General features: G+C 45.0%; 1 protein-coding gene across 1 annotated transcript in view; it reads right to left on the bottom strand.

Moving 5' to 3' along the window:
* MAPK1 (mitogen-activated protein kinase 1) overlaps positions 1-16,395 on the bottom strand; it is a 75,041-nt gene extending 58,646 nt beyond the window's left edge. The window contains exon 1 of the mRNA XM_068243075.1: positions 16,040-16,395. Coding sequence (XP_068099176.1) covers positions 16,040-16,170 — 131 coding nt within the window. The 5' untranslated portion in view covers positions 16,171-16,395. The remainder of the gene's footprint in view (positions 1-16,039) is intronic.
* Between the last annotated feature and the right edge of the window lie 3,791 nt (positions 16,396-20,186).

The raw sequence follows: 20,186 nt of genomic DNA, 5'->3' as shown, positions 1-20,186 counted from the left end.
CTACAACTTTTTATATTGGTATGAGGCTGATGATATTTGAACTTTCTCAGCCATTCTAGCTGAACTTGTGAACTGAGAATTTACGATGCCTCTGGGTCAATCCTAATCCCAAGGTCTGTGAGCATGGAGTAAACAAGTATCCTTATCTTAGCTAACAACCTCTAACCCCATTTAGATGGTCTGTTTGAATTAAGGCATCTTAATGACATGTATTTATGCTTGAAAAAAATATCCGTTTTCCCTTTCGATGTTGCATGTATAAAACTGTCTGTACCAGCAGCCTGCAAACTAACAGGATATAAGCCCGATGAAGGCTGCAAGGCCGAAAGCTTGCTTATTTTTATTTAGCCAATAAATGGTATCATCCTGATTTAAAACTTCATGCATTAAGTAAATCATTGTACCAATTAGGCTATGGAAAAGATCTTTATTAATGAAAAAGAAGGATGAGAGGGATAACACTATTGCATTCAACATGACCTGTCACTACCAATTGAAATAATGCATTAGAGCATTATGTTAAGGTCCAGTTCACATTAGCGTTTTGTTGCGGAACGTAACCGGAACGTATACAGTACAAATGGAACGGATTTGAAAGGATGCAACGTTAACCTATGGATTCCCATGCGTCCGTTGGTAAGGATACGTTCTGTTCCCTGGACCTAAAAAAGGCTGCAGGCCCTAATTTTCCGGACCGTACTGCCCAGCGGAACGGAACCGGACAAAAAAATGCTGCAGCATTGGGGCTATGGAAAACTGAACGTTTCTTCACACTAGTGAAGAAACACTGTTCCACGGGGGGGGGGGGGGATGGGGGAACGCAAACTTGAGCGGCGGGTGGGTGAGGGAAGGTAAAATATATACCTAATGCTCTTTTTAAGCCGGCGGTAGAGGCTTCCGTCTTCGTCATGTGACTAGTCACATGATGCAATGTGTAGTCACAGTGGAAGAAGAGAAAGCCTCTACTGCCAGCTTCCAAAGAGCATTATGTATGCATTTAACGGCAAATAGTAAAAAACTGATCCGATGTTCCTGGCTGTGGGAGCGGCATGCGGCCGGACTGCGCTGACTGACTGAATTACCGGGACTTAGCAGAAGATTCAGGTGGCGGAGGACGAAAGCAACTGGATTAGCCTGAAGTGGGCTGGTGGAAGCCCCAGGTATGTATAAAACTTCTTTCTCTCCTCATCCTCCAGGACGGCTCAAACATGAGAGACAGCTAGTTCCTCCCCCTAGGAAACGCGCCCAGTACAAACTTTACATAAAGTCCCCATGAACACAGCACCCTTCAGTATTGCTGTGTTTCCCGCCCAGGAAACATCCAGAGCAGGCTCTTTTGCCTGAAGTTACCTGGGCATTTGTTGCTCAGTTGATCCTCTCTCCTCCACTCCCTGGTCGCCTGCATGTGAGCTAGTGTCGGGCGGGAGGCTGCGGGGTTGCCCTCCTTGCTTCCGCGTTCGCTTGCGGATTCCTTATGGAGGAGGACGCTGGCCGGGAGTCTGCGGTCAGCTGACGCAGGAGGGGCGGTGGCAGAGGATGCGCGCGATTGGATGAAACCGTGTGCTCCCTTTTAGACTCCTGGCCTGAAACAGAGGGAAATCTAAGAGATGTTTAAAATTTGACGCTAAGCTTTCAGCCTTCTATACTAAATCTACCTGTCAAAAGAGTAGTGGGAAGGATAAGACTGACCCCTCTGAGGTTATGCTAAACTTTATGGAGTCGATGAGAAATGAATTTCCCTCAACTTCTCAGGCTTTTCGCACTGTAATGTCAGCTTCTGCTCTGCCCGTTTCTCCTCAGCCCTCGGCTGCTTCTATTTTACCGGGCCACCTGAGCCAGCCATTTGCGGCACAAGATACTCAGCAGGCTGGTGCCTCATCTGCTGGTCTGACTAAGGTCCAGGCTTATGCTATTACATCTTCTGCAGATGATTCTATTGAGGAAACTGAGGAGAAACAGGATTCTGACTGTTTCAAGGGCCAAATCTGCAAAATATTTGTTTAGCGCAGAAGAAATGTCAGAGTTTTTAAGGGCAGTTTATGAGGCAGAAGAAATTCCTGAACAATCTCCAGCTTCTTCTGCCAGGGATGGTATCCTTTAGGGATTGCAAGCCATTGAGGGTAGATCCTTTCCTGTACACCCCGCAATCATTAAATTACGGATCAATAGAGTGATCCGGAAAAAAAAGATTGTATATTCCCAAATCCTTCAAACGGAGATTGCCCTTTAAGGAGGAGGATATATCTTGTTGGGCTAAATGTCCAAAATTAGATGCAGCTCTGTCGCAATACTCAAAGGATACTGATTTATCCTTTGAGGTCACAGGTTCACTAAAAGACCCAATGGACAGAAAGGCCGAAACGATGTTGAAAAGAGCCTGGGAAGCTGTTACGTTTGCATTCAAACCGGCAATTGCTTCAGTCTGTATTGCCAGAAATTTAAATAATTGGTTGGCGGGGTTGAGGGATCATCTGATTGCAGGAACCCCTCATGCAGAGATACTTGAGTCTTTTCCAGTCATTTCAAGAGCAGTTGCTTTCCTGGCAGACGCTGCTACAGAATTTCTTAGGGAAACTGCTAGAATTTCAGCTTTAATACTACCAGGAGAGCGATATTGCTCAACACCTGGGAAGGGGATGTTAGCTCAAAACAAAAATTATGTGTCATGAAGTTTGAGGGAGACCTATTTGGCAAGGACCTTGAGGGGAATCTGGAAAGATCTTCGGGAAAGGGAAAGAAATTTTCCGATAAGAGGAAGAGGATCCAACCACGGCGATCCTTTCGAGGAAAGAAACCTTTCTTCCAAAAGGACCAAAGAACAGAACCACAGAAGAAAAGGTGGACCTATCCTTCAGTAAAGGGTAAGTCCTCCTTTATCTTCAACAAAGGGCCCTCTGCTGGCCCTAAAGAAGACAAATGACATGGTACCGGTAGGGGGGAGACTCCTTCAATTTGTAGATCAATGGAGTCAAATCACCCAAAATCAGTTCATTTTAGATCTGATTACAACAGGGTACAAGATCAAATTTGCTACTTCCCCCAGAAAAGTTTATTCTAACAGGCCGTCCGAAAGAAATGGAGAAAGCCTCGGCCCTGAAGACATCAGTTGTGTCTCTACTAGATCAAAAGGTAATATCCAGGGTGCAAGAAGATCAATGGTACCAGGGATTTTATTCAAGAGTATTTATAATAAAAAAAAAACCCTCAGGAAAGTTTCGTATGATTCTCAACTTAAAAACACTAAATCCGTTCATTCAGGTGGTGAAATTCAGAATGGAAAATGTGGCTTCAGCTAAGACCCTGATCCCGTAAGATTCCTTTATGGTAACCCTAGATCTGAGGGATGCGTATCTTCATGTGCCAATACATCCCTCTTACAGAGGTTTTTAAGATTTGCAGTGGTTCTGAGGGACTCAATATGCCATTTCCAGTACCAGGCACTTCCCTTTGGTATTTTACACAGCCCCGCGGATTTTTACCAAGATCATGTCAAAGGTCACTGCTCATCTGCATCTGTGCCAGATTACAATACCGTATCTGGTAGGGCTGCACGGTTTTTCGGTTTAAAACCGAAACCGCGGTCCGTGGCAAGACGATCTGCTGATTGTCAGTACCTTCGGTTTTTCGGTCTGCTGTCTAATACTTTGCTTCTGGCCCCGCTGTGCGCAGATTGGCCAGAAGCAGTGAATATGTATGAGAGTTAATGAGCGGGGGTGGTGGGCGAATCCACTCAAGCAAGCAGCCGGGCACATACAGCATTACCAATCACTGGCTAGCGATGGAATGACGGCAGCGGTAGGCGGAGTTGTATGCTCTGTACAGCTCCGCCTACCACTGCCATCATTCCATCGCTAGCCAGTGATTGGTAATGCTGTAATTCGGGTATTACAGACAGCGAACCGGGTAGTGCGGATTGGCCAGAAGCAGTGAATATGTATGAGTGTTAATGAGCGGGGGCGGATCCACTCGAGCGAGCGGCCGGGCACATACAGCAGCATTACCAATCACTGGCTAGCGATGGAATGACAGCAGTGGTAGGCGGAGCTGTACAGAGCATCCAGCTCCGCCTACCGCTGCCGTCATTTCATCGCTAGCCAGTGATTGGTAATGCTGTATGTGCCCGGCTGCTTGCTCGAGTGGATCCCCCTCCCCCCCGCTCATTGACACTCATACATATTCACTGCTTCTGGCCAATCCGCGCACAGCGGGGCCAGAAGCAAAGTATTACAGTCAGCGCCCCCCCCCCCCCCCAGCATTTGAAAAAAAAGGGGGGGGGGAAATCAAAAATGCAATTTGAGAGAAAAATCGCAATTTCTATTTTTCCCTAAAATCGTGCAGACCTAGTATCTGGACTATCTGCTGATACTAGCAGAAGCAAAAGAAAAATTAATAGCAGATTTGAATTTGAGCATGCAGGTCCTGTCAAATCTGGGGTGGCTCCTGAATGTGGAAAAGTCAATGTTGACCCCATCACAAAGAGTGATGTATCTAGGATTCTGGATAGATGCATCACAACAGATGACCTTCCTGCCAGAGGAAAAGCAGGAGATTATCAAACACAGAGTGACTGCCTTTATAGCAGGAGGAGAGGTTGCGCTCAGAGAGGCCATGTCTCTTCTGGGATTGATGACCTTGGTCATTCCTGCGGTGGTGTGGGCCCAGGGTCACACCAAGACCCTGCAGGATTGGGTTCTAAATCTTTTAGATCATGGCAAAACCTCCCTGGACAACAGATTTGTGTTGACAATTAGTGAAAGATTCACTCGGATGGTGGAAGCTGACATCCAATCTCAATTAGGGGAAATTCTGGCACCCCTCCCCAGTGATACAGATTTACACGGATGCCAGTCACTGGGGCTGGGGGGCTCATTGCTCCCATTCACACACGCAGGGTATTTGGAACCAGGAGATGTGTTCAAAAACTTCAAATTACAAGGAGCTCATGGCTGTAAAATTGGCTCTAAACCACTTTCTTCCCTTCCTAAAGCAGACTCACGTGGTAATACTATCGGACAACAGTCACAGTCTCTTATATTCAAAAGCAGGGAGGCACAAGGATCAAAGAACTCAGAACATTGGCTCTAGAGATCATGGAATGGGCCAAGGGAAATCTTCAGTCTATAACCACGGTTCATATAAAAGGCTCGCAAAATTTTTGGGCGGACCAGCTAAGTCGACCTTGACTGGTAGAAGCAGAATGGTCCCTAAACAGGGAAGTTTATCAAGAAATCTCAAGCATGTGGGGTTCTGCCGGGGTAGACCTGTTTGCGTCTCTCCTCAATGCAAAAACAGGGGTTTACTTTTCCCTCGATCCATCCTCCCCTCTGGAGAGACTGAATGCTCTGGCGATAATGTGGCCGAAGGAACTGTTGTATGCATTCCCTCCATTCCCACTAATTTCTCGAGCACTTTCGAAAGTGAAAAAAAGAGGCAGCCCAGGTGATCTTTATAGCTCCGTTCTGGACTCGACGGATTTGGTTTCCGGAACTTTGCCGTCTGGCAACCAGGGACCCGTGGTTTCTTCCTGTGAGGGAGGACCTACTAATTCAAAGAGTAATGTTTCACCCAAGCCCGGGGAAAATGGAAATCCCTAAAGGATAGGGGATTTGCGGACCGTGTGATTTCTACCATGGTAAAGTGTAGAAAACTTACTACTAAAAAAATGTACTGTAAATTTGGGAAAGTTTTTTGTTCTTGGAAATTAAAAAAGGGAATCATAAGTAATGATGTCCCAATTCTTGAGTTTCTTCAGGACGGGGTGGACCTGGGTCTAGCCCCTAGTACGTTAAGAGTGCAGGTGGCCGCTCTTTATTTTTGAATGTTAGATTGGCGAGAGAACAGCCTAGTGATTTTTTTGAAGGCAGTCACTATCTCCAGGCCCTTGCCAGCCAAAATTGTTCCCCCATGGGATCTAAATTTAGTTTTGAAATCCTTGGTTAAGGATCCATATGAACCTTTAGATAAGGCTACTTTAACCTTCTGCCGCCCGCGTCACGCCAGTAGGCGTGGCCGCGGCGGCAGCCCCAGGACCGCCTAACGCCAATTGGCGTAAAGTCCTGGGGCTCTGTTTTGCATGAGATCGCGCGCATCTCATGCTCGGAGGGCGGAGCTCCGCCCCGCCTTCAGTCTCCGAGCGGCTATTGCCGCTCGGGAGACTGTTAGACGGCGATCACGCCGTCTATTTACTAGGTGCAGCGCTGCGATGAGCAGCAGCGCTGCACTGGGGACAGCCGTGTGACACGGCTGTCCCCATGGGGGACAAGAGAGCGATCGGCTCTCATAGGCAGAAGCCTATGACAGCCGATCGCCGTAATTGGCCGGCTGTGGGGTGGGAGGGAGGGAGGGAAGGGGTTTAAAGCAAGTTTAAAAAAAAAAAAAAAAAAAAAAAAGCAGCAACACAAATATTGATAAAAAAAAAAAAAATAAACATGGGGGGAGCGATCAGACCCCACCAACAGAGAGCTCTGTTGGTGGGGAGAAAAGGGGGGGGGGGGGGGGAAATCACTTGTGTGCTGAGTTGTGCGGCCCTGCAGCTTGGCCTTAAAGCTGCAGTGGCCAATTTAGCTAAAAATTGCCTGGTCACTAGGGGGGTTTAGCCCTGCAGTTCTCAAGTGGTTAAAGGCTCCGACGTTTAAAACTGTATTTTAGTTTGTTACTTCAGCACGTAGGGTGGGGGATATACAAGCATTATCCGTAAAGATCCAATTTATGCAAATTTTTCCAGATAATAATATAATTATTTGACCCCTCACTGATTTTGTAAGTTTGTCCAATGACAAAAATGAAGTCTCAGAACAGTACTATTTCAATGGAAGGTTTATTTTAACAGTGGCAGATAGCACATCAAAAGGAAAATCGAAAAAATAACCTTAAATAAAAGATAGCAACTGATTTGCATTTCATTGAGTGAAATAAGTTTTTGAACCCTCTAACAATAAAAGACGTAATACTTAGTGGAAAAACCCTTGTTTGCAAGCACAGAGGTCAAACGTTTCTTGTAATTGATGACCAGGTTTGCACACATTTTAGGAGGAATGTTGGTCCACTCTTTGCAGATCATCTCTAAATCCCTAATGTTTCGAGGCTGTCTCTGTGCAACTCTGAGCTTGAGCTCCCTCCATAGGTTTTCTATTGGATTAAGGTCCGGAGACTGACTAGGCCACTCCATGACCTTAATGTGCTTCTTCTTGAGCCACTCCTTTGTTGCCTTTGCTGTATGTTTTGGGTCATTGTCGTGCTGGAACACCCATCCACGACCCATTTTCAGTTTCCTGGCAGAGGGAAGGAGGTTGTCGTTCATGATTTCACAATACATGGCTCCGCCCATTTTCCCGTTAATGCGATTAAGTTGTCCTGTGCCCTTAGCAGAAAACACCCCCAAAGCAAAATGTTTCCACCCCCATGCTTGACGGTGGGGACGGTGTTTTGGGGTCATAGGCAGCATTTTTCTTCCTCCAAACACAGCGAGTTGAGTTAATGCCAAAGAGCTCTATTTTGGTCTCATCAGACCACAGCACCTTCTCCCAGTCACTCACAGAATCATTCAGGTGTTCATTGGCAAACTTCAGACGGGCCTGCACATGTGCCTTCTTGAGCAGGTGGACCTTGCGAGCCCTGCAGGATTTTAATCCATTGCGGTGTAATGTGTTTCCAATGGTTTTCTTGGTGACTGTGGTCCCTGCTAATTTGAGGTCATTCACTAACTCCTCCCGTGTAGTTCTAGGATGCTTTTTCACCTTTCTCAGAACCATTGACACCCCACGAGGTGAGATCTTGCGTGGAGCCCCAGAGCGAGGTCGATTGATGGTCATTTTGTGCTCCTTCCATTTTCGAACAATTGCACCAACAGTTGTCACCTTCTCTCCCAGCTTCTTGCTAATGGTTTTGTAGCCCATTCCAGCCTTGTGCAGGTCTACAATTTTGTCTCTGACATCCTTGGACAGCTCTTTGGTCTTTCCCATGTTGGAGAGTTTGGAGTCTGCTTGATTGATTCAGTGGACAGGTGTCTTTTATACAGGAGACTAGTTAAGAAAGGTGTCAATGAGGGTGACTAATTGAGTATAAGTGTCTAACCACTCTGTGGGAGCCAGAATTCTTAATGGTTGGTTGGGGTTCAAAAACTTATTTCACTCAATGAAATGCAAATCAGTTGCTATCTTTTATTTAAAGGGGAACTGAAGAGAGAGGTATATGGAGGCTGTCGTGTTTATTTCCTTTTAATCAATAACCAGTTGCCTGGCAGCCCTGCTGGTCTATTTCTCTGCAGTAGTATCTGAATAAAACCAGAAACAAGCATGCAGCTAGTCTTGTCAGATCAGACTTATAAGTCTGAACCACTGAAACACCTGATCTGCTGCATGCTTGTTCAGGGGCTATGGCTAATAGTATTAGAGGCAGAGGATCAGCAGGGCTGCCAGGCAACTGGTATTGTCTAAAAGGAAATAAACAAGACAGCCTCCATATACCTCTCTCTTCAGTTCCCCTTTAAGGTTATTTTTTCGATTTTCCTTTTGATGTGCTATCTGCCACTGTTAAAATAAACCTACCATTGAAATGATACTGTTCTGAGACTTCATTCCTTTGTCATTGGACAAACTTACAAAATCAGTGAGGGGTCAAATAATTATTTCCTCCACTGAACCTTATGCCTCATCTACACCAGGTAGATGAGGCGGCGATCCGGCGGCTCGATTAGCCTCCACAAGGTATTAAGGCTCATTCAGTTAGATTACTAGCAACCTCATGGGCTGAAAGATCTGGCGAATGCTAGAGCAAATCTGCAAAGCGGCCATCTGGAAAAACCACCATACATTTATCAAGCACTACAGGGTGGATCTCCTCTCTAGCCAAGACTTCGGCAGGAAGGTGTTGCAGAACATTATCCCTCCCTAAGGTAAATTTGGGGCCTCGTTGGTCTCATGTTTGAGCTGTCCTGGAGGATGAGGAGAGAACTACGGTTAGGATTTACCGGTAGCGGTATTTCTATGAATCCTCCAGGATGGCTACCTTATTTCCCTCCCTATTTGGCTATGATGTTTTGTCTGCCTAAGTAGAGGGTGGAATATTAGTTACCTCTGTTCCTGGTGTCTTTCTACTCTGCTAATACTGAAGGGTGCTGTGTTCAGGGGGACTTTATACAAAGTTTGTACTGGGCGTGTTTCCTAGGGGGAGGAACTAGCTGTCTCATGTTTGAGCCTTCCTGGAGGATTTGTAGAAATACCGCTACCGGTAAGTTCTAACCGTAGTTTCATCCGTCTCAGGTACCCTTTAATTCGTAGTCACCAAACCAAATTTTAACAGCATATCAAATTATTATTTCAAGAGCAAAGGGAGTGCATACATTTGCATAAACCAGCATCAATGCAGAATTATTTCCGTCTCATTGACCCTCTATTAGTGACACAGCTACACCTCAGGCTTTATTCTTACAGCATAGAGTGAGTATAAAGATTCCTGTGTATACAGTCACAATCAGATATGTAGCTTCGGCGGAACTAGTAGGACGGCACGGGTAGCGCTGCTGCAGCCATTCCTGTGTCCTTTTATCAACTTTATTGGGTGAGCCTTGTATCATTTTCTCTGACAATCTGCTGCCATCCTATTCATGTTATCTACCTCATTGGCGCGCTTTCCGTCGCCATCTTCCCTTAATACTGCTATTTTCCAGTTTGCTTCTCTAACTATTTCTATATTCACGCTACACTCATCTACCTTAGTGGCGCACCTGCGCCGACATTTCTTTCTACCTCATTGATATATTTTTTTGCTATGGTTAAATTATGATAGATATTGGTTGATGTGTGTTTATATATTTATGTATATATTGTCTAGCACTGGCACTTTAATTTGACAGCATCTTTTTATTGGAGATTGTATCAGGGCTGTGGAGTCAGAGTTGAGGCAATTTTGGGCACCCGGAGTCGGAGTAGTTGATTTCATAAACTGAGGAGTCTGAGTCGGATAATTTTTGTACAAAATCCATAGCCCTGTTAGGCATTAGGCTAAGGAGTCGGAGTCGAGGAGTCGGAGCCATTTTGGGTACCCGGAGTCGGAGTTTCATAAACTGAGGAGTTGGAAGATTTTTGTCCCGACTCCACAGCCCTGGATTGTATTGTAATATTTTTGGTATGCTTCTCCGGCGAATTATTTCTGTGGGGCAGTGTCTTTAGCCTATAGGTATTTATGAAATTATTGGAGACGATGAAAATTATTTTTATACCACAGCAATACCCAGGAGAGCCATCTATTTACCCTTAATATAATATAGGGCTCATGAATTAGACTTGTTATTTGGGGCTTCAGGCCCAGGTTTTGGCTGCCTCTGTTTAATTGTTTTTATTTTTTTTGAGCTGGTTTGAATAAAGATTTTGCATTGATCTTGGTATCTGGTACACACATACATACATACATACTTAGTATAGGTAGTTTGTTTATATTTAGGGGGACCTGCAGTTTTTTGCTTTTGTGTTCGTGTATATTTTTGAGGTTGGTGACCTCTTCCCCCATATTTTTAAAACCTTATGGTAATTAGAGTAACATTTGTTATGTTAATATGTCTGCTCGTTTGCTTTAGTGTCAATCACAATCACATATGTATATCTGACTTTATAAATAAGGGGACTGCTTTATCGAAGTAGCACAAGTAACTACTTTTTGATTGGTTTATTTCATTTTTGTTGATAAGCAGAGCTATTACTGTATATATGAGAAATAGAACATTTTATCATATTTTCTATTTTAATTACAGTTTAAATTCATTCGGAGTCGTGCATTTTCTCCCGACTCCAGGTACCCAAAAATTGCCCCGACTCCAACTCAATAGCCATGGGTGCGGCGCAGTATTTTAAATTTACACCCTGGCAGGAATAAGCAGCCAAACAGTGTGCAGATTTCAATTACCATGGAAGTTGTTAAGCTTGGCATGAATTCTGCAAGGTCAGCCTTGATTGATATTTAAGACTCATTGTCAGCCCGAGTTGATCTGCCCGGTGGATTGCTGGTTGGGTGGCAGTTGAAGGCTACAGTACACACGCTGGATCAACGTCTGTGGTAGTCATTGACCGCCTCAGCAGACTAATTGAATATGTATAGGGCTGCCTACAGGTACCTTAAACACTGGATTTACAACCAAAAGCGGAGGCTTATCAAAATAATGAAGCATTATTATTTATATAGCGCCAACATCTTATGCAGCACTGTACAGAGTATATAGTCTTGTCACTAACTGTCCCTCAGCTCACAATCTAATTCCTACCATAGTCCTATGTTAATGTACGTATCATGTAGTGTATATCAGTCTATAGACAATTTTAGGGGGAAGCCAATGAACATATCTGTATGTTTTTGGGGATGTGGAAGAAAACCAGGGTGCCCAGAGGAAACCCACGCAGACACGGGGAGAACATACAAACTTCTTGCAGATGTTGTCTTGGTTGGGATTCGAACCAGGGACCCAGCACCGCAAGTCGCCCCGCTAGCCACTACACCACCGTACTACCCACGCTGAAACATCCACAACATAGGTACAATACTTTGCGATGCAATTCTATGCAATCGAAACATAGCCAAAAAAAAAAAAAACTTTCATTGAGCGTTGCGACCAAACAATACAATTAAAAGTAGGCCTCACTGCCACTGTAAAACATAAGCATTGCCCTGTAAACACACTGAAAGCAGCACATTAGGGCCCTTTCACACTGCAAAAAGCTGCATATTTTTAAGAACACATCCCCCTGCGAAATCAGATGGTAAATAGACCCTATGTTAACAGGATGCCTGTGCCATGTCATTCGGATTACAAATGCAACACGCACACCGCAAATGCAGAATCGTGATCTGCTGTACTTTTCCGCAACCATATCGCAATAGCTCTTCAAATCTGATGAAATGGAAGATTATGTGGCCATCCCATTGGTTTTCTGGGAATCCTGCTTCAACAGAGAAAGTTCTCATTGGTTCGTGGTGGATTAACGAGATTCCTCCCTGTTGCTAGGTAGGAATCAAGTTTATTTTTTTACAATCCAGCAGGGAGCCCCATGCTTCTGCCAGGCTTCAATCGGTTTTGGGATGAGCAGCGGATGAAGTGGATGCAAACATAGCGGATGAAAAAGCAGCAGGTATGTAAACGCCACAGATGCACTTACAGCACTGTTTCTGCATCCGTGTCAGTGTCGACCGTGCCTTACCCCAACAGAAAATGCAACACTGCAATCAATGTGCTAGCACCATAGGTATATCATTGCATCGTGATTATATATTTGTACGCTGCAAAGGAACCCATCACATAGTGTGCAAGGAGCTTTAAAGACACTAACAAGAAAAACATCCCCTGGGGGTACTCACCTCGGGAGGGGGAAGCCTCAGGATCCTAATGAGGCTTCCTCCGTCGTACTCTGTCCCACGGGGGTCTCGCTGCAGCCCTTCAAAGCCGGCCCGACAGCCTGTGCAATATTTACCTTTCCAGGCTCCAGCGGGGGCGCTGTTTCGGCTCTTCTGATGGAGAAAGGCGGAAACAGCCGATCTCCGTCGGGTCCGCGCTACTGCGCAGGCGACTTGCGCCTGCGCAGTAGAGCGGTCCGACAGATCAGCTATTTCCGCCTATCTCTTTGGGAAGAGCGGATACTGCGCCTGCGCTGGAGCCACGGAGGTAAATATTTACATCTCCGCCACTCTGGGAGGATTTTTGCAGTCACCGTGGGACCGAGGACGACGGGGGAAGCCTCAATAGGACCCGGAGGCTTCCCCCACCCGAGATGAGTACCCCTCCAGTGGAATTTTTTTCGTTACAGATTTTCTTTAAGCAGGGCTGTGGAGTCGGAACAATTGTGTACCTGGAGTCAGAGGTTTCAATAAACAGAGTCATCGGAGTCAGATGATTTTTGAACCAAATCCACAACCTTTGTAAAAATTAGACTGAGTCGGAGTAATTTTGGGTACCTGGAGTCAGACGATTTTTGTACCGACTCCACAGCCCTGGCTTTATAGAGACTACATACAGCCAGGCCAACATATGCAAGGAGTTTGTATGTTCTCCCTGTGTCTGCGTGGGTTTCTTCCTACATCTCAAAAACATACAGATAAGTTAATTGGCTTACCCCTAAAATTGGCCCTAGACTGATACATGCACTGCACGATACATACATATGACTATGGTAGGGACTAGATTGTGAACCTCTCTAAGGGACAGTTATTCTGTACAACGCTGCGTAATATGTTGGCGCTATATATAAATACTTAAAGGGACTCAGAGGAGTACCCAAATTTAAAAGAATACACTTACCTGGGGCTTCTTCCAGCTCAGGGTAGGCGGCGATGTCCGGCGTTGTCCTCCTGGCTCGTCTCCTTCAGCCTCCGCCGGCCCCGTGATCAGCATCACCCGGGCCTGGTGTCTGCCAGTGCTTCCTGATTAATGACGCAATGAGCCATCACTACTGCCGCTTCGCGTTATCATGGCGGCCGGGGTGACAGGTCTGCACATGCGCGGGTTTTCCCCGCATGCGCTGACCTGTCACGCCAGCCGCTGTGATGATGCGAAGCGGACTGCGTGATGACGCATTAGGTCAATCAGGAAGAGCAGGGCCAACACCAGGCCCGGGTGTCGCCGATAATGGGGGGCGGTAGAGGCTGAAGGAGACGAGCCAGGAGGACACTGCAGGACCTCGCCCCCTACCCTGAGCTGGAAGAAGCCCCAGGTAAGTGTATTCTTTTAAAATTTGGGCACTCATCGGAGTCCCTTTAAATACATAAAAAAAACAAAAAAAACAACAACAGCAGCTTAGCCGTCTAGAGCAGGGGTGTCAAACTGGTCCTTCAAGGGCCGAGCTCCTCACACATTTTTTGACACAGCTCATATTAATTGATGGGTCTGAATCAGGAAAGGTGTGGTCCATCAAGTAGAACACATGCCTCTCTTTCTCAGTCCATCCTAAACACTGGCATGGATCTGGCCCTCCAGGCTTGGAGTTCGACACCTGTGGTCTAGAGAATAAGAATGCCAAATTATTGCCGTGTAGCCCATGATCTTGGCCAACTACAGATGAAAGCAAAAACTGAGAGGTGAACCAATGAAAGCTATAGGTGGCTAAATACTGTACTAGAGGTGGTCAATACAATCTTGGAACTGGGCCAATCAAACGCACTTCCTGCTGATTCTGACTGGCCAAGTTCCAAGCTGCATAAAATGACAATCTCTACCAAACACTATATTACATCACATACTAGCCTCTTTTATCCCTCAGTAAATCAAAATGGAATATTCCCACCAGACTTCAATACTCTGTCCATTTCTATCAAGTATAAGTGTTTTGCTCTCAGACATATTATGCTATCCAAAAAGAATGTTGAAGCCTTTACCATGACTGCAGGAGTAAAACTACCTCACATCCCACCTTAGATGAAGCCCGGCGGTTAGCCCTGCGAAACGGTCGTGAGGCCGTGCACCCACTGGCGCCCACACCTGCCACCACCCATAGAACAGCACATGGATATTCTTGTGAGATAAGATTTGTCACAATATTTTCCAATGCATGTCAGTTTTTTACTGTACACTGGTGGTCATAACTGCATCATGCTGCACAAGTTTTTGTTTCCACTTTGCTGCCAATAAACTATAGTGCCAGACTTTCTAATTCTCCTGGACATTTTGCATACCTCTGCTTTAGTTTTGAGCACATAGTTAACTGGGTGATTAAGCACAGCAACCTGCCAATTCCAGTGAACCCGAGTGCCTGCCAGTTCTCCTAGAATTTGTGTAAAGCTACCTATAACTGACTATATAAATCCCTGTGAAAAATGTTCTTTATTCAACTGTTAGGTATTTTCTCTTACCAACACTAAGGGCTGGTTCACATGGGCATCTGCCAGAGGCAGTAGCAACATTTCAGTTAGCTGATGCTAAATGCCTTTCTGCATCATTTAGCGGCAACATGTCTCTTGCTCCTTGAGGTGGATAACACAGAAGTGCCGAACTTAGCAATCTGTGAAACAACAGGATCTAGCGCAGAACGCGAAAAGCAATATCCACCATTTACAATTTGCTTCAAATAATTTAACCAGACAGCACTTGACTACTTTTGAACAACGAATGTCGCAGCCCGTGTGAACCATCCCTTAATCTTTGCAGATACCAACAACGGACAAATATAGGTTGTAATTTAGCATTAATGTCCACTCATTTTTCTGCAAAAAATTGTCATTCCATATTCTTGCAAATGTCATTACATATAGCCTAACATGCCTGAGGTCCCATGGTGTCAGTTGACACAGCATTTGCTTGTAAATCTGTGTTACATGTAAAGACACCTGAAAGACCCCTCACCGAGTCAGCCAAAAGTTTATAGAGATGTAATTCTAAATTCAGTTTGTTTCTTCAACAATTAAAATAATTAGCGGTGGCTGCATCCAATCATTACATGAAGCAAATCAGATTCTAAACTATTTACTGACAGTCTGAAATACTTGTCAAGCTGTATGTTATCTTGATTTTCAAAATGGATTAGCCCCGTGCAAAGTTTTAGTTCAATCCTAATTTCAGTTCCTGCACAGCAAAAACAAAAACCTAGAAGAACTGGAATTCGGTGCTCATCGCTAAACAGCATTCTGACACGTTGTACATAAAATGTCCTGTGAACTCAGATGCAGCATTACCTTCACGTACAAGTGAGCAATTCAGCATTGTGCAAAAACCAACCCTGACATCCCTATGGAGATTCAGGTTATTATACAGAGTTTATTATACAGAGTATTTTGATAGATGTAGTAGGGAATTGCACAGGAGTGCAGGAAAAAAGAGCAGCCTGCAGGGCATGAGGGAACACCCAATAGCTGGCAGCACAAGCATAATCCAATGACAACAATTAGCAGCACTGGAGGTAGCTGGCCCGTCATGGCAGCACAGTGAGTGCGCAGAGAAGTGGTCTGCCATAGCGCTCCTCCGCCTTGGGAGGGGTAGTGACAGGCCCGGGACACGGAGGGAAGGGAGGAGGAAGGGGGGACGGCCAGTCACTGAGGGACACACCCGGCTGGCTGCCTGGCTACTTACCACACCATGCCATAGGCCCCTTCGCCGATATAGGAGAGGTTAGTGTACCGCGGGCCTACGTCAAAAGCCTGTCCCCGCACCATCTCTGGTCCCCCACCGGGGTTAGACGAGGCCCCAGCTGCAGCCGCCATATTTGCCACTCAGAGGAGACGAGTGTGTGAATGCTGGCGCTGATCCCTGCACGGCTCCCCGTTGTCGCCCTCCGCCGCTGCGGGGTGTCGTGCTCTGCTGGGCTGCCGCTGAGGAGAAGGAAGCAGCAAGCCGAGTCTCCCTCGGTCTGTCGGTCGGAGCTAGAGTGAGGCGCTGCCTGGCTGACGCCTTCCCGCCTGCTGGGTGTGTATGGGGAGGGACGCAGGGGCGGGGCCAGGGAGGCGGGAACTCCCTCACGCTTTGCTGCAGTGGGTGTGGACTTCAGTGCATTTTTTCCCCCTTTTCAATGGTCTTTATTAATACACATTTTTGTGAACAGTGAGATGTAGCGTGTTGTGGAACATAGGTTAGTGCAGGCAGCAGGGCTCGTAATGTGGGCTGTACTTGTACCATAGCTTCCATTGGTGCAACCTTTGTATTTCTCTTCAGGGAAGATGGTGAGATCAATCCGAGTTGGTGTAGGATTATACAAATGTTATATGTATATTTATGCAGTTTAAAAAGGGACCTAACATATTCCACCTTGGCAGGATTTGATTGGTCCATTTTCAAGCTGCAAATATTTGCATAATCTTGCTTCAACTGGGAATTATTTGTATCACACTGGCCATCCTCAATCCATAGGGGTCAATATTTCATAGTTAAAAAGTCCAAAGGTTGGACTACGTAGCGTGGATCGGGGAGGTTGGCCCTAGAGCTGCGCAGCCGCACTCGCGGCTATGCGGACTGCGCAGCCGTGGTCAGAGCAAGCGGCCATTTTGGGAGAGGCAGGGGACCCCGACCTGGGCCGTGGGGTCGGGAGCCGGCCCGGGGGGCTAATGAGCGGGGGGACCCGGCGGATCAGCGCGGACGGCGTCCTCCGTGCCGTAAAAGATTATGTAGGTAATTAACTTTTTTCACTAATTTGGCCTCGTATGTCCTTTATTAACAGACCGTTTTTTGCCATCAAATAATTTATTCTTTATTGCATATGTAAACACCAATTAATCTGGTGTTGACATTTGCTCTGAAGAATAGAAAAAGGTATGCTAAACATCCCTTGGACTTTTTGAATATGCCATTGGGTTTTACTTTGCACCCAGGTTATGCACCCAATATATGGTAAGGTGTGCCACTCCAAAAACGCTTTACTTCACAATTGAAATGAGAGGTATATGGAGGCTGCCATATTTATTTCCTTTTAAGCAATGCCAGTTGCCTGGCTATCCTGCTGATCCTCTGTCTCTAAGGCCTGGTTCACATCTGTTTTTTTTTTTTGCGGAACTGTCCGTATGGGTTCGGAAATCTAGATCCTGGAAAATAGTCCATTTTTACAGCCAGTGTGCTGTAAAACGTCCGTTTTCCATAGGTTCCTATTGTGCTACAAAACCTTCAGTTTCCGTTCCGCTGAGTGAAACGGTCCAGAAAATTGGGTCCTTCAGCATTTAACCGTACATCCAGTTCCGTTGGCAAAAGCTAATGTGAACCGAACCCAATACTTTTAGCCATAGACCCTGAACAAGCATGCAGTAGATCAAAAGTTTCTGACATTTTTTTCAAATCGGACAAGAATAGCCACAAGCTTGTTTCTGGTGTGATTCAGACAGTACTGCAGCCAAATAGACCAGCAGAGCTGCCAGGCAACTGGTATTGCTTAAAAGGACATAAATATGGCAACCTCCACATACCTCTTAGTTCAGTTGTCCTTTAAGCTACTTTTTTGAGGTGTGAAAATTAACCATACAAGCGCTAGGGTACTTATCTAGCAAACAGTGCTCACATTGAACTAAACTACCGTGTCCACTCTCTTGTACCTTCATGTATTGCTTATATAAAAGAAAAGTAAACATGAGAAATGGAATCAAAGTATTTTGTACATATGGTGGGGTGGGGGGTTACAGAGAACAAGGCATAGTTAATATATCACAAAAGAGATACGGATTCCGGAACTCAGAAACAGGATTCTTTTATTTAAAGAGACACTGAAGCGAAAAAAAAAATATGATATAATGAATTGGTTGTGTACTATGAATAATTACTAGAAGATTAGCAGCAAAGAAAATATTCTCATATTTTTATTTTCAGGTATATAGTGTTTTTTCTAACATTGCATCACTCTATAATATGTGCAGATTACACAACACTCAGCATTCAAAATGAGTCTTTCAGAGCAGTCTGTGAAGTAATGTACTCTCCTCTAGCAGAGGAAAAGTAAACAGTTCAATTACAGTTGAGATAATAAAAGTCAGATAACAGCCCTCTCCACGACTAAGTTAGTCGGAGAGCTTAATAGCTTTTTTGCATAGAGATAACAACTGGAGTTTCTCAACTCTTCCTGTGCTGGAAACAATTAGACTGATGTATCTGATCTTAATGTTTTTTTTCTTAGCTGTATTACACATACAAATCATAATATCATCATTTTTTTTTCGCTTCAGTGTCTCTTTAAGCACGGTGCAAAAGCAGGTTACAAAAGGTAAAAAAAAGTCTGTGTCAACAGCTGTTTCGCGTGATCCCACGCCTCGTCAGGACACCCAGACCCCAGCATAGTTAAGTACATTTTCTTTTGTTCCAGTCTCTGCTCCTTTGTCTTCATTCTTGGAAATTTGGGAAGTAGATGATCCTGGTGTCTCTAAAAACCGGTCTGATTGCGGACCATGATGGAATGGACCATAATGGATGTGAACGGATCCAATCTAATGTTAACCTATGGATCTGTTCGCATTCATCTGTTCGAACGGATCCATTCCGCATGCTAAGTGGTAAGGACCCCAAATTTGGTGCTGCAGCAACTTTTCCGGACCGCGGAGCCTAGCAGAATGGAAACGGAAGCTGAAGCACTGCATGGGAGGCAATGAGAAACAGATCCTAAAACACATTGGCTAGAAAATGGACCGTTCTAGACAGCAAAATTCTACTTTGGTGATGGGGGTCGTGATCCGTTTCTGTTCAACTGAACGTTAAAGGAATGGAAACGTATCCCTTCGAAGAGAAATCTGAGCTGTTTTCACAAATCCGTTTTCCTGAAAGTGCCAGTGTGAACAGGCCCTTACATTTCTATCCTATTTATCACCACAAACATGACACTGTTGTACTAGGGTGCATTATTGTGCTAGGGTGTCACAGGCAATCACATAAGGGTCAAAATCAGAAAACAGTCTAAAGCAGGCCTTTCACACATCGATTTTCCGTGGCAGATTTGATCTCTCTAGTCTTGGTGGATCCCCCACGTTACACACACATAGTATTCATGGCATATGGGCACAAACATACACAAAGAGGAGGCACCAGAAAGCGGTAAGTAGCAAGAGGGATATTATCGCAGCCTTATTGTAGAAAGAATATTGTTAGTGAGTCCAAACCCACTTTAATATTCGGTGTGATTAGAGGTAGGACATGGTCATGTTTTTTGGCCAAATATTTTTGTGGTAAACAGTGTTCATACCTTATATGCTTGCTACAATTTCAGGCACGGGTGGAACAAACTCCCCAATCACAATCTTTACTTTGGGTGGGGACCTTTTGTCCTCTAGCTTAGTCATCTTCTCTCATCCTGTATCCAGGACTTCTCACGAGCATCACCTCTTCTTTAGAACACTCTCCCACAGCCAGTCCGTCATGCTCCGACCCTGGAAACCTTAAACATTTTCTTAAAAAAACACCTGTTCAGACAAGCCTATAATTTGCTATGGGTAGCATTGTAAATTTACTGCCTCATCCGTTAATAATGCCATATTGCCATCCATAATGCCTCCAACCCACTTCCCTTTAGATTGTAAGTTTTTCAAGGGCAAGGACCTCCTCCCAGTGTTTCTTATTCTGATGTAATATATCATAGGAACATGTGCCAGAATTGGTAATGTCTCAAACCACACAACAACTATGTATGCATTTTTATTTCTGGATGTACTGATTGTACAGAATTTTGAACATCTTGTGTATCTAAGCTGCTGTACACTGTTTGTTTTGTACTATGTACAAAGCAACAGAGTATGTTGGTGGTGCTTTATAAATAAAT

Source organism: Hyperolius riggenbachi, chromosome 1, assembly GCF_040937935.1.
Source record: "Hyperolius riggenbachi isolate aHypRig1 chromosome 1, aHypRig1.pri, whole genome shotgun sequence".
Taxonomy (NCBI): domain Eukaryota; kingdom Metazoa; phylum Chordata; class Amphibia; order Anura; family Hyperoliidae; genus Hyperolius; species Hyperolius riggenbachi.
The sequence above is the reverse complement of the archived record's forward strand: the minus strand, read 5'-3'. Positions and strand labels throughout refer to the sequence as shown.